General features: G+C 38.0%; 1 protein-coding gene across 10 annotated transcripts in view; it reads left to right on the top strand.

Annotated features, from left to right (window-relative positions):
* The window catches only part of ZNF644 (zinc finger protein 644), an 86,545-nt gene that overhangs the window by 45,063 nt on the left and 27,516 nt on the right, over positions 1-13,966 (top strand). For 6 of the 10 annotated variants that reach the window (XR_013840016.1, XR_013840017.1, XR_013840018.1 and 3 more), the window contains 3 exons: positions 1,157-4,163; positions 4,364-4,966; positions 7,446-7,568. Coding sequence is in view for 7 of the 10 variants with exons in the window: in XM_079981099.1 (XP_079837225.1) it covers positions 1,193-4,163; positions 4,364-4,966; positions 7,446-7,568 (3,697 nt within the window). In the remaining 3 variants the exon portion in view is untranslated. Of the gene's footprint in view, positions 1-1,156; positions 4,164-4,363; positions 4,967-7,445; positions 7,569-9,107; positions 9,303-13,966 lie in introns of those variants that run through there. The other 4 variants (XM_079981105.1, XM_079981104.1, XM_079981100.1 and 1 more) reach the window with 4 other exon arrangements.

Raw genomic sequence — 13,966 nt, 5'->3', positions numbered from 1 at the left:
AGCCATGTTAGGCAAGGATGACACTTGCATGTAGGAGGGTGAAGCGATGTTCCTTATGCAGCACCATGAGGAAAGGATGGGTGCAGGAATTGGTGTCTAAATGATGCAGCAAGACTTTTAAGAATCTATAGGCCACAGTGGGGAATATGGAATAAGGTGGGGTGATATTAAGTGGACTAGGAGCTGAGAAACCAGTGTTAAAATCAGCCATGAAACCCACTGTATGACCATGTGCCAGTCACTGTCACTCACTCTGATCTGCTTCACAGGGTTGTTGTGAGGATAACATGCAGAAAAGGAGACTAATGAATGTCACATTGAGCTCCTTGGAAGAAGGTGGAATGGATACTGATAAATAAGGAACAGCCAAAATTAAAAGTTCAGCCAGCTTGTCTCTCGTTTTCAGTTGGGGGCATGTTTGGAATCACGAAAAATTAGGGACAGAATCAGAATATTCAGCCCCGACCCCCAAACACTGGACTTCACATGTAGGTCCTCAGCAAATCTAGTGTGTGCCTGTAGGTGCTGGATGTGTACTGAAACACTAAATAATACACATAAAGATTTCAACTATATTTATACTTAAAACATGATAGAGAGATTGGTTTTTATCAGGCTAAAAACAAAAAAATTGAAATTCTGTTTTCTTTGATCTGTCTCTGATTTAATGGCGGGAATAAAAATTTGGGCTTACTTAGAGTAGACCCAATGAAATCAATGGGGCCAAGATACAAGTTTGTAATAACCAAGAGTTTTGTGGCATGCTAAAAGATTGTTATGGCATAAGTCACAATGTAGTTTGGCAAGTCTGCTGTATGTCTGGATCTAACCTAATACATTTTTCTGCTTTCCTTTAGGAGACTTGTAAAAATTGTTGCTTTTTCAGTATTCATTAGAAGTAACATTTATAACTTTTCCATGACTCTTGAGATTGAGTTTTTAAATTTGGCATAATTTCCCCTGGAATTAGCTTCTTTAATTAATAGTGTTTGTGTTATATATTAGTGGTCTTACAGTGAATGGTCAGTTTAGTAATGAAAATGCTTTTTAACTGATCCAGATTTAAACATAAAAATGTTTTAATATATTATAAAAACTGCCTGTCTCAGATACATAGAAAAAAGTTCTAATAAGGATTTCTTTGCTTTTATTCTAGCATAAATGTGCTTAATGGGCAGAGCAGACCAGCAGTATGGATGAAACGGAGATCGATACTCAGATCGTTGGTGCTAAAGGACTGCTAGATGACAGCAGCTTCATTTCTGAGAAGCAGAGCAGCATTCTCAAATCACAAGAGAGTGAAACATCATTTCAGAAAAACACGTTAACTCTGCCTGAAGAGCTATCAAGGGACAAGTCTGAAAAAGCCTTAAGCGGAGGCCAAACGTCTCTATTTATACACTCTAGTGCTCCTACTGTTTCAAGTGAAAACTTTCTTCTGCCTACAGGAACTGCTGTTAATGGACCAGTTTCACACTCCACTTCCATCATGAAGAAAGGCAGCATTTCATTAACCACTGCACAAACTGTGGGCCATCAAGCAGATTCTTGCTCAGCTGGGACGGTGGCACATGATCAACTTCCCACAAAGACTTCAACCCAAAATTCAAGTCCACACCAACATTTGTTTTTGTTACCTGAAGCAGCTCATGCTAAGAACCTGACACATTCCATAAAAAATCTACCTCCCTCTGCTTCAGTTGCTTGTGACACACAGCCATCTATACGAAAAAGCATAAAACCAGATAGCACTTTAGTAAGCCAAGTAGACATGTGTGAGGATAGCAAAAGCTCGCTAGAAAAAGATGGCGGTAGCAAATCACTAACAGCCACATCCTCAGGTACAGGTGACTTCAGAACTGAAAGTGATGCAAACTGGGACCCACAGAAAGAGTTTATAGAATTTCTCATGACAAATGAAGAACCTGTAGAGAAGTCACCAGTCCAGCCTAAAGTGGGCGTACCAAAAAGGAGGAAAAGAAAGATGGATGTTAGCAAAATCACACGTTACACTGAGGACTGTTTTAATGAATCAAATTATACTCATGACAATTCAGAATCACTAGATACTGAGTTTTTGGAGCAGAGTGAGACTCTACAAGTGATAGAATCTCATAAATTTTCTTTAGCAAAAGTGAAGCCTGAATCAACAGATGAGGAATTGGAAGTTGTAGATGCCATCCAACAGTTGATTTATAACCCAAGTAATAAATGTGCAGGTGATTCTTCTCCTATTCACACTAGCACTTTTCTTTCTAATACTCTGTTAAACAAATGTGAACAAGATGAATTGGAACCACCAACTAATTTCAGTACTGATGAGCCTTCATTTTATCCCTGTACAAAGTGCAATGTCAATTTTAGGGAAAAGAAGCACCTGCACAGGCACATGATGTATCACTTGGATGGCAATAGCCACTTTCGCCATTTAAATGTTCCAAGGCCTTATGCATGTAGGGAATGTGGTCGGACCTTTCGAGACCGCAATTCCCTTCTTAAACATATGATAATTCACCAGGAAAGAAGACAGAAACTGATGGAGGAAATTCGTGAATTGAAAGAGCTTCAGGACGAGGGTAGGAGTGCACGGTTACAGTGTCCACAATGTGTATTTGGTACCAATTGTCCCAAAACCTTTGTGCAGCATGCTAAAACCCATGAGAAGGACAAAAGGTACTACTGCTGTGAAGAATGTAACTTTATGGCAGTGACAGAGAGTGAACTTGAATGTCATCGAGGGATTGCTCATGGGGCAGTGGTGAAATGTTCAATGATCACTGCAGACATAGCTCAGAGAAAATCACAGAAAAAGGCATTAGCGAAAGATTCCTTCATGGAATCGTCCAAAAAATCAGCTGACTATATGTGCAAAATGTGTCCATTCACTACATCAGCCAGAAGCATTTTGAAAAAACACATGGAATACCTGCATCCAACATCATGCATAGACCCTTTCGGTAGCCGACTTAGACTAGAAAAAAGAAAAGGTCATATTATAGAGGACCCTTTAGATTTTGGTAGCAGGACTAAACATTTCGTCAAACAATCATCTGCCTTTCCAAAGAACTCTGTTTTAAAACAAGATATAAAAAGACCATTTGGCTCTGCATTCCAGTCCAGTAACTTTGCAAAACTTCACAAGAGACCCCCCAGGATACAGAAGGCTCGGAAAAGCGTTGCACAGTCAGCTGTAAGTGTGTATGGTCATAGCTCTACAGACAAGCCTATTTTGAATAGAAATAGCACTGGCCAAAAACCTAAATATTTGCATCATTCAGGAAAGCAAAAGACTAGCGTCAGAGCTAGCAATAATTATTTATATAGATACAAACATGAAAACAATAGGATTAAAAAATCTAGCAGCCCTTATCTTTTACACTTAAAAAGGGAAGCTGCAAGATCTGTCAGGTCCTTACCTTTATTATCTTCAAATAATTCTCATAGATTTATTATGGATTCTCTTAACTATGATGCAAAAAGACCAGGAGTCTATAAAGATAAGCATGTAACTGTAAAAAGGTTGGTTAAAAGATCCAAAAGTGAAGGCTCTGTAAAAGGAGATGATTTGGACAGTTATCCAGACTTTCTACATAAAATGACTGTTGTTGTTTTGCAGAAACTTGCTGGGAAAAAAGACAGCTATGAAACGGAGGATGAAAGTTCATGGGATAATGTTGAACTGTGTGATTACACTACACGGTCTGTGGAGGATGACTCTTACAGTGATATTAATCAGGAGCATGTAAACCTGTTCCCTTTATTTAAAGGTAAAATGGAAGAAGAAACTGGTGGTAAATCCTCTCTTAGATATGAGCAAAATGACGGATTTTATTTTGAGTATTATGAAGATGGCGAAGGTAGCAATTACCTGCATGATTTTCAAGACCCTCATAATTTAGAAAACATAGGCACAACATTGCCAAAGCATAACTCAGTTTTCCATTGGACTGACTTATCGCTTGAGAAAAAAAACTGTCCATATTGTCCAGCAACTTTTGAAACAGGTGTTGGATTGTCTAATCATGTCCGTGGGCATCTTCACAGAGCTGGGTTAAGTTATGAAGCCCGTCATGTTGTCTCGCCTGAACAGATAGCAACAAGCGACAAAATGCAGCATTTCAAAAGAACTGTAACAGGAACTCCTGTTAAACGCGTTAGAAAAGGTAAGATTTTTCTTTCCTTATCCTATGCAAGGGGGGAGCGGGGTGTATAATAATGTGGTTGCAGGTCTGGCTATCTTACATCCTGCCTCTCATAATAGCTTTTATTTCCATTCATGGTAGAAACTTTTAATGTCTACGGTTTAAGCAAGCTGGGTCCTTAGTGTCTGACAAATTGATAAATGGATGATTTTTCTTTTTAGCTATTGAGAAATCAGAAAGTTCTTCAGAACACACATGCCAACTCTGTGGAGGTTGGTTTGACACTAAAATAGGATTATCTAATCATGTTCGAGGACACCTGAAAAGGCTTGGTAAAACCAAATGGGATGCACACAAATCTCCAATCTGTGTTCTGAATGAGATGATGCAAAATGAAGAAAAATATGAAAAAATCCTGAAGGCATTGAACAGTCGGCGTATTATTCCCAGACCGTTTGTCGCTCAGAAACTTTCATCAAATGAGTTTTTATCTCAAAATGTTATACCTCTTGAAGCATACCGCAATGGCCTAAAGACTGAAGATATATCTGTATCTGCATCAGAGGAAGAAGGGCTGAGTTTCCTCAATGAATGTGATGAAGCAAAATCAGTACTACATGATGAAAAAAAAAACCAGTCAGTCACACTGATAGAACTTTTGAAAAATAAGAGGTTAGGAGAAGAAAGAAACCCTGATACCTCTCCTCAAAAGATCCATAATCAGACTGCAAGAAAGAGGTTTGTTCAAAAATGTGTTCTTCCATTAGATGAAGACAGTCCTTTGATGTATCAGCCACAAAAAATGGACTTGACTATGCAGTCAGGTAAGAGGCTTGTTACAATTTTAATAACTTGGAAATACATTACAAGATAAATCCCCCCCGTCACCCCAATATTCTAAAAGTAATTATTTTCTTTGAGACTGTTTTTCCCCTTTGCAAGGTTCTAGACAGAGAAATATTAATGAAATTAGTTTTAACGTTAAAATTGCCTTAGTTTTCTGCATACAAATTGAGTTCTGAAAAGAGAGTAGCTTTTGCTCTGTAATGGCTCTTGAAGATGCATATAAAGAGGAAACGAGAACGTCTACTTAGCAAAATATGGTATCACTTAAATAGCAGACACATCTGGGAGAACCCCTTGATCTTTCTTAGACTGTAAGTGTTGCAGATATATAATCGGTTCATAGTGTTAGTATTGTTCTTTTATCTGGTGTAAGTGAATGCACGACTTACTGGTTAACCGGGTGATGTGTTGTCTGATCTATGCCTAGATTTTATACCCTGTCAGAGTAACTGTGATGGCCATACCCCCTGAACACAGCTGTTGCCGTCAACACAAAATCCTTAAAAGTTTTAGATACATCTCTTAGAAATTGTGCCAACAGTTTTATTCCTTTAGACTACTTCCTCCCCCCCCCCCCCATTCTAGCATAGTTTTAGAATGCTCTTCTGAAAGGTGTCTTTCAGTCTTGGCTGTCGTGGCTCTGGAAAGCTCTGCTCATCTCCTCCAACACCTCTGCACAGACCTTATTGCAGCTATCTTTTCTCAGTCTAGTTTGAGTGAACGATTTATGTAAACTGCTCTGCGATGAAAGTGCTTGATCTTGTCTTATACCCTTTTATCGTTTTGCTGGTACTTAAAATTATTACAGTGTGGTTGATAAAAGTCTTGTTCACTGAGCATTACTTGATTTGCAGACCCATGTGATCGACCTGTTGCTGTGTAGTACCGCTATGGACTGTAGGTAAAGGACTGAATGTTAATATTGCCATATAAAAACCCTGGATAAGTGAGGGTTTTTTTCATGGGGAAGCATTCATATATTTGAATCTATCTGCAGTCTGAAGTTCCTTAATATGGCAACAGGTACAGCACATGAGGCCACTAATTCTGTCTTCTACTTTTGTCTGGTTAGGCACTCTGTCTTCACACCAAATTCTGCCTTAGGTGACCATGGTCATAGATCATGGGGACTGAAAATATCAGTTAACTATATATATAGAGAGAGGGAGAGAGAGAGAGAGAGAGAGAGAGAGAGAGAAACTTTAAGATCAGAGCTCCCCCAATAAAGTTTATTTCTTGGACAAGCTTCACGTAAACTTGGAAGATGATGTTCAACTACAGCTTGTTAAATTTGGAAGTAATGTGCTACTTAATGTTAGGTAGCCTGCCTTCTAGGTTTCACTAAAAAAAGCTGCTTGCATAATACTAATAGTTACATGAATAGAGCCCTTAAGCTAATTGTGGTTAACATAGCATTTGACAATTAACTCACTCTCCTACTTCAGTTATTTAAACTTTCATAATTTTAAGTCTGTTTTTTTTTTAAAATATTTTCTCAAGTATATTATGAAACCCAGTTTTAGTGTATATTGCAGTAAATCTAAACTTTGGTTTTTTCATGTGTTGGAAGCAGCCCAGAGTGGCAGGGGCAACCCAGCCAGATGGGTGGCATATAAATGTTCTTCTTCTTATTACCTGACAGGATTCTTGTTTTGATAAAAAAGCTTTCAAATAAATGAAAAACCTTTTCCCAATTTGTTGAATGTGTTGTCTAAGACAATATATTTCTGAGGACAGTGAAAATTTTGTGCCTCTATGAAAGTAAAGTTGAGAAGAAACCATTTTTATTGGTTTCTTTGTCTGAAACAGTGTAGTATGGTTTGACTGTGTGTTCTTTCCTGCGATGTTTGTTGATCATTTATTTAGCACAAAGATTTTAGCAAAAACTACAAATCATTAACTTTCATTATTGATTGCGCATTCAGAGTAATGAAGATAAAATGCACCAAATAAAATGTTTTGTCTAACAGCTGTGCAGTGGTGTGTTTTACCACCTTTTCCTCCCAGCCTTCATCAGCAACCTAATTTAGTATTGAGCCTTTTACAGTCTTGTGGGTAAAACACTTTAATTACCACTTTGTCAACTAGACTTTATAATTCTCTTTATTGGGAACATTAGAAGCCTTGAAACTTCTTAACAAAACTGTGCTATTCAAATTGCAGAATTGTATTTTGGGTTTAGGAAATAATCTGTGCAATGTGAAGATAAGCAGGAAAGTGATAATTCAAAGAAGCTTAGGAATTCAAATCATGCCTTCCATTTTTTTTGTACAAAATAGCATGTTTCATGCTAAATGTCACATGCAGAAGTAATCGCCATGAGCTTGGCTCTTTCTAGTATATGAAATAATTACGTTGATGCGTAAAAGCAACTTTTAATACAGAATTTTCCAAAACGCTTTTGAGAGTTTCACTTTTAAAGAGAGAACTGGATTATAGTTTTCTTTTGAATGATAGGTATGCCTGTGAAGCTTAGAACGTGTGTGCATTGCAATACGGCGTTTACAAGTGCTGTTAGCCTGTCCAACCATTTGCGCGCTTATGCACGAAAGAAGAGTGCTGGACTTTTGACTGGGACAGGTATGTTTGTTACAGATGTAAAATCAAGTCTGTCTGTATACGTTTTCCTCATCAGACTTGACAGATTCATATGCTAATTCAGTTGACATTTAAAATTTTCTGAAACAGAAGTTGAATTTGAGAAACAGAACTTTTAGCAACTTGTAAACTTACGTTGCTAATGTCCATTTTTTTTCCATGCCTGGTTTTTATTTTCATTGGTTCATTTTAGATCCAGCATTATTTTCATGTGTACAAACAGTTGAGAGCGGAATGCCTTTTTGTTTTCTGGCTAAATGCAAAAGGAGCTGCTTTTATAAATGAGGGAGATTTTCACCAATTATTTGTTAGGTGAATTGAGAACAAGCTCGGATAAACATAGACAATTATATGTGGTACAATTTTCAGCACATCATGTTCAACAAAAGCTACTCTTATTTTCTCCCATATATTTATTATCAGTTACTTTTTTTTTACTTTGGTCTTCCACAAAATGAAATAGTAACAACAAAGTGCTGCTGTGTTTTGTGTATCCATTTGGTGCTTTATACTGTACTTGGATTTTGACAGTGATGGGACTTTTATATAAATCAGATCCACCCAACTGCAGTAGTCTTCAACTGATGGGCCCTGACACACTATTGAGTCACAGTCCGCTCCCTTCATGGGGTGGTAACATTACATTGGCTTAGGCTCCGAGGTGGCTTATAAAAACACTGTAAATGATCAAGCACTTAATCATAAACTGTCATACATAGAAGTATGATAGGTTCTTAATATCAGGCTTGTGTTATTGTAAATGTCATACTTTGCCATAACACTTGCAAATGGATACACATTCAGAATGAATTGGAATACTTTTAATTTATTGCTTAGTTTCATAGGTTTAATTGTGTAATTACCCTCTGGCAACACTGAAGGGGTGGAATGTTAATACATAAATAGCCTGCAACATTTCCATACAGATGTTTAATTTATCTGCAAACCTGGAGACTGCAATGGATATTGTCACAATTTTTTATGCTTTGCAAATCATAAACGGCTGTCTCCTAACTCTATGTGTGTGATCTGGAAATAAATCCCTTTCAGTTGTAGACTGTGCCTGGCTATTTAGTATTGTCAATTCAAGTGAATAATTCTACTACCAATTTTCCTATGAGAATTGGAGAGCAAAATCCTGGTGTTCGTCTTCAATTTGACACCATTTCTTTAAATTTCATTGTTTCCTCTTATTTCTGTTAGCAGTTTCCCTAGATAAGAGAAAGCTGCATTTTAGGGAAAGAAAATGTTTACTCTTCTGTGACAAAAATATGCCCCTGTGTTCAAAGGTCATGTTAATTGCTGTACTATGTAAATATTTTCCTCATTTCAGCTTAATTTTAATACCTAGGACTAGTATTTTTCGTAGTGTTACATATTTTTGAAGGAAATGCCATGGCCATAAATTCCTTTGAGCATTTTTCAGTTTTGTGCCCTAGTTGCATAATTGTATGCATAAATGACCTTTATTTTTATATGTGACAATTGCTATGGGACCTTTTGTATTTTACTTTTGAATAGGAGAAAAACTATCAACTATCAAACTCACTGAAGCTGAAAGGAGTGTTTTTCCCAGGGCTACATGAGCTTCTGGTCAAGACATTGGCATTTTTCACTACTCTGCCTTTGTTTATTTAATGACTTGTGGAGAACACGAGCATGCCCTTTCCTCTAATGGTCAATTGAGCCCAGTGATTAGATACAGATGCTACCATGAAAAGGGTAAGATTTAGGATAGTGATGGTCATTGTCAGCCTGGAACATTGCATTCTCCCTGACCAAACTGCTTAGGGATTAGTTCCAGGACATCCCTGGTATCATTAGATCGCTCTACCCTTAACTGTCAGTTGCAACTTGAGTCTGGTCTGGGACACCCTAGTTTTATTTAACAAAATTTATATACCGCTTGATGGTAAATAAGCAGTTTACAATGAAGAGTGAATACTCTTTATCTTCTTAATAATCACTATTGTATTTAGTCTGTGAATTTCAAGGTGTATAAAAAGACATGGTTTTAAAAGTAATTTTTAAAAAATCAGATATAGTAAGTTTCAATTATAACAAGGTGCACTTTTAAAATAAAGTCTTAATTTCATGCAAATATATGTCTTAAAACTGAATTTATATAATTTGAGAGGCTAGTCATCACAAGATTTAGTACTACAATTTACATAATGCTTATATTATGTCTTGATATTTGATGTCAGAGACTAGAAGGTCATCATAGGCTCTAGAATCCAGGTAATGCTATTCTGTTTCGCACCAGGATTATCCACTGAGCACACATAATCTACTTCTATCTAATGCTTTAGCTCCCTAAACTCTGCAATATGTTCAGTTCCAATAGACCACCTTTAATTCATGAGTCTACCAGTTAAATGAAATACACGTTCTTACTGCTTTCCCTCTTGTAGAGAAACTGTGTTTTCATTCTATTATTATTATTACTACTGTATTATTATTGTTGTTATTAATTAAATTTATCCAAGGATTACAGGGCGGTTTACAATATAAAAACGCAAAAATGCACAACCTAGTAACAAACAAAAACAGTATATAGATTATTTAATTAGCTGAAGACCTAGAAGAAGAGGAATGTGTTTTCCTAGCGCCTAAAGATATGTAATGAAGGGGCCAGGTGAGCCTCCCTGGGGAGAGTATTCCACAAACGGAGCCACCACAGAAAAGGCCTATTCTTGTGTTGCCGCTCTCTGGACCTCTTGCAGAGAAGGCATATGAAGAAAGGTCTCCTATGATGATTACAGGGTCCGGGTCGATTCATATGCAGAGAGCTGCTCCTTGAGGTTGAACCATATTGTGGCCGTAAGCCACAAACAGGGAGCCACTGCAGGAAAGGTCTGTTCTCATGTTGCCACCCTCCATACCTCTCATGGAGAAGGCACACAAAGAAGGCCCTTTTTTAGATAGATAATACTTTATTCGGCTATAAGCCCACAAGGTAAATCAAAGCAATAAATAAAATAGCATTTTACATTCTAAAATATCAACTAAAATATTTCAGCGCATAATCTCCTTCACATTACTTACAATCTCTAGATGTACCGTATTATGGCCTTGAAGATAAAGATGGTGCATAGAGTTTACTAGATTTTTAATAGTCATGCAGCATTCCATGAAGTCTTTTATATGAAAGAACTGCAAACAGGAATCTGGCAACCTGTAATGTTCTATAAGAGTCAACGTCCTGGAGTAGATAAGCTAGATGTAATTCAGGTGGTTTAGCAACAATTTCCAGAATGGTTGAACTCAGAATCTTTGATCGGGGAACAGTGTATAAAGGGCAATTAAACAAGATATGATAAAGGGATTCTATTGATTTGTTGTCACATGCGCATAAAACAGAGGTTTTACCGTTAGAAAATCTATTGCTCAGCACATTTGAGGGGAACACATTAAATCTGGCTCTAACAAATGCGAATCTATGCGACGCAACCGATAAGGTAGACAGATATCGAGGTATCTGGGATATAGATGTAATGCCCTGATTTATCGGAGAACATGTACCTCCACCTGTAGTGAGATTTTGTTGCAAATCAACCTCCTCCAATCTTTGTTTGATGACCTTTTTAGCTGTAATTAGATCTAACTTTAGTATATCGGAAGGAGAGATTCCATAAGACAACAGTTTGGAATGGATTTTTGTTGCCCATGGGCTGGTGAATTCATCTCTCCAAAGGCACTGAATAAGATGGTAATTTGGCAATATATGCCAAAGGGACAGCCAATAATTAAAGGCATGTCTCCACATCAGAATCTCTAGGGAGGGGGTCTTAAGTTCTAAGCGAATGGCAGAGTTGCTTACACAGGAGGGTAATTTCAAAAGGCGTCTGAGAAAAAGATTTTGCAATGTCACCAGAGGCATGAGATTTACAAAGGCGCCCCATGAAGGGACAGCATAGGCCATAGTTGCAACCACTTTTGCACTATAAACTTTTAAGGCGGATGGAACATGCATAACCCCCTCAGTAAAGAAGAAGCGTAATAGAGCGTAAATAAGGGCTTTAACCTTATTTTGTAGATATGTGATATGGGCTTTCCATCCCATATTATACTGGAAGTAAAGTCCTAGATATTGAAATTTGTAGACTGAAAGAAGGCCCTCAGATGATGATCACAGGGTCCAGGTAGGCTCATATGGACAGAGACAATCTTTGAGCTATTGTGCTCCTCAGCCATTTAAGGCTTTGTGGATCAAAACCAGCACTTTGAATAGGGCCCCAAAACTAACTGGCAGGGCAGTTGGCTCAGCGTTGGCGTTATATGCTCAAACTGTCTTGCCCCGATGAGCAACTTGACCACTGAATTCTGCTCCAGTTGTAGTTTCCAAACTGTCTTTAGATTCTATAGCACAAAAGACAGGTGGGTTGTATGGCCTAAGATAAGATAAAATAGTAAGGTCGAAATGTTAAGCTTATTTAAAGTTCTGATCAGGACTATCCTAAGCTGAGGTAGGTCACCATAGTTAATAACTTTATATTTTTGAAGGGATTTGGATTCTCTGACCTTGTCACCAAAATGTATTGGGCTGTTTCTAGTCCTAACTGCATTTGCTGGCGATAATGTATTTCACTGATATTTTGAGAATTATTTTCTGAAGTCATTAGAAATAATTTAGAATCAAAATGCGTGTAAGATTATTTATTTATTTTTTGTAATCTTTCATTTATTTCCAGTTAGTGTAAGATGTGTAATCTGGTTGTGTGGCAAAACTAGAAGAATAAGCAGAAGCTCTTGCAATGGGCTTCCGCTGGTTGAGCTGGTTAGAGGAATCCTGCCCTAAATGGGCATGTATTCTCTTCTTTGAGTTTATTAGCATTAAGAAAATGTGATTGGATGTTAGCTGAAATTTTTGTTTCACGTACAACAGTTCTTGTGACCACCATGACACCACAATGCGCAACTTACGTAGCGTAAATGTGTTGTCAGGTGTGTCATTTAATCTTGTCTCGGCACTGTCAGAATTCCTTCCCTACAACTTTAGTGATTATTTATTTATTTTTAATAATTTTTATTAACAGGCCAATCACATCACATTATTCAAATCACATTAGTTCCAAATTATACAGCCAAATTTTAAATTTTGTTGAGGGTACCCATACATCAAGCTCCGCACGAGTCCAAAATTCCCGATAACTCCAGGCATCACTTATTTTACTGCTTTAATTAGACAGTTCTATCCAGTTCGATCCGGATAGTCCTTTATTACTTTCTTTTTCATCTTGTTATCATATATTCCTTTCTTTGCGATCTCTGATGATTCTCACAAGCAGACTGAAAACTGACGTCTCTGTGTGGGTTTTGTACTCTTCAAAAACCAGGGACAGCCTCTGTTCAGCGCTTCCATAAACAAAGTTAATCTTCGGTCTGTCCTTTTATCAGGCTAGCCAAATAAATCAGGGGGCTCTGTCAGGTAAAACTTGCATTCCAGTACTCCTTCTCTTTCGAACGATCCTGATTCTCCTCCCCCTGTCCTTCTTTCTCCGGCAAGCCAGTCTTGGCGAGACGCCATTTTTTAACTGCGTCATAAAAATTTTCCTCTTTCTCACTGTTCACCAGTCTTCTCTCCTGTTATAATCCATCCCCACACAGTTCTTAAAATCCTGCTTATGATTAATAAAAACGTGACGATCTTATTTCTTTCTGGGGTGAAGGGTTATTAATATCACATTGTGCAAAGAAAAAAAGAGTTTTTTCCTCCACCCCCCCCCATTCGTTCCAAACATACAGTCTCCTAGTGGTGATTCATCAGAAGATTTACTTATCCATCCGTCACTCCCGGTCACAGAGATCCATTAATCAGCATCCTTATCTGTCGAGCTTTACTTGATGTATGTGCTTCAGCTTCATTTCCAATTGTATGTTTCCAATTATAATTCCGAGCTGAAGCAACCAGCATGCGCTAATTGGAATCGGCGTCAGGAAGAGCTGACTTCACCAAGGGCTCGTGGCAAGTGTTCGGCACCCCCATTTCTCGGATCAGGGGGTACATTGTGAACACCGCTGGCAAGACAGGGCCCCCCACATCCTGGGTGGGAGGGAAGGCTGCATACTTCCCATAGCAGCCCCTTAATTACCTCGTATGGGTCAGAGAGATGTTATTGTCGGCCATCTTCCAACGCGCCACCTGGTGTGATTATTTATTTGTACTAAACCATCACTGTAGGGTAACTTGCAGAGCTTTACAAAAAGAGAGAGTTCCCTAACCACCTGAAGCTTACAGTTTGAATACAAGTCATAGAATTGTAGAGTTGGAAGCGTTCAGGAGGGTCATCTAGTCTAACTCCCTGCAGTGCAGGAATCTTTTGCCCAACATGGGGTTCAAACCCATGACCCTGAGACTAAGAGTCTCATGCTGTACT

The sequence above is a fragment of the Podarcis cretensis genome (assembly GCF_951804945.1).
Source record: "Podarcis cretensis genome assembly, chromosome: 6".
In the NCBI taxonomy this organism is placed as follows: domain Eukaryota; kingdom Metazoa; phylum Chordata; class Lepidosauria; order Squamata; family Lacertidae; genus Podarcis; species Podarcis cretensis.
Note: the sequence above shows the minus strand (reverse complement) of the source record. Positions and strands in the feature narration are given on the sequence as shown.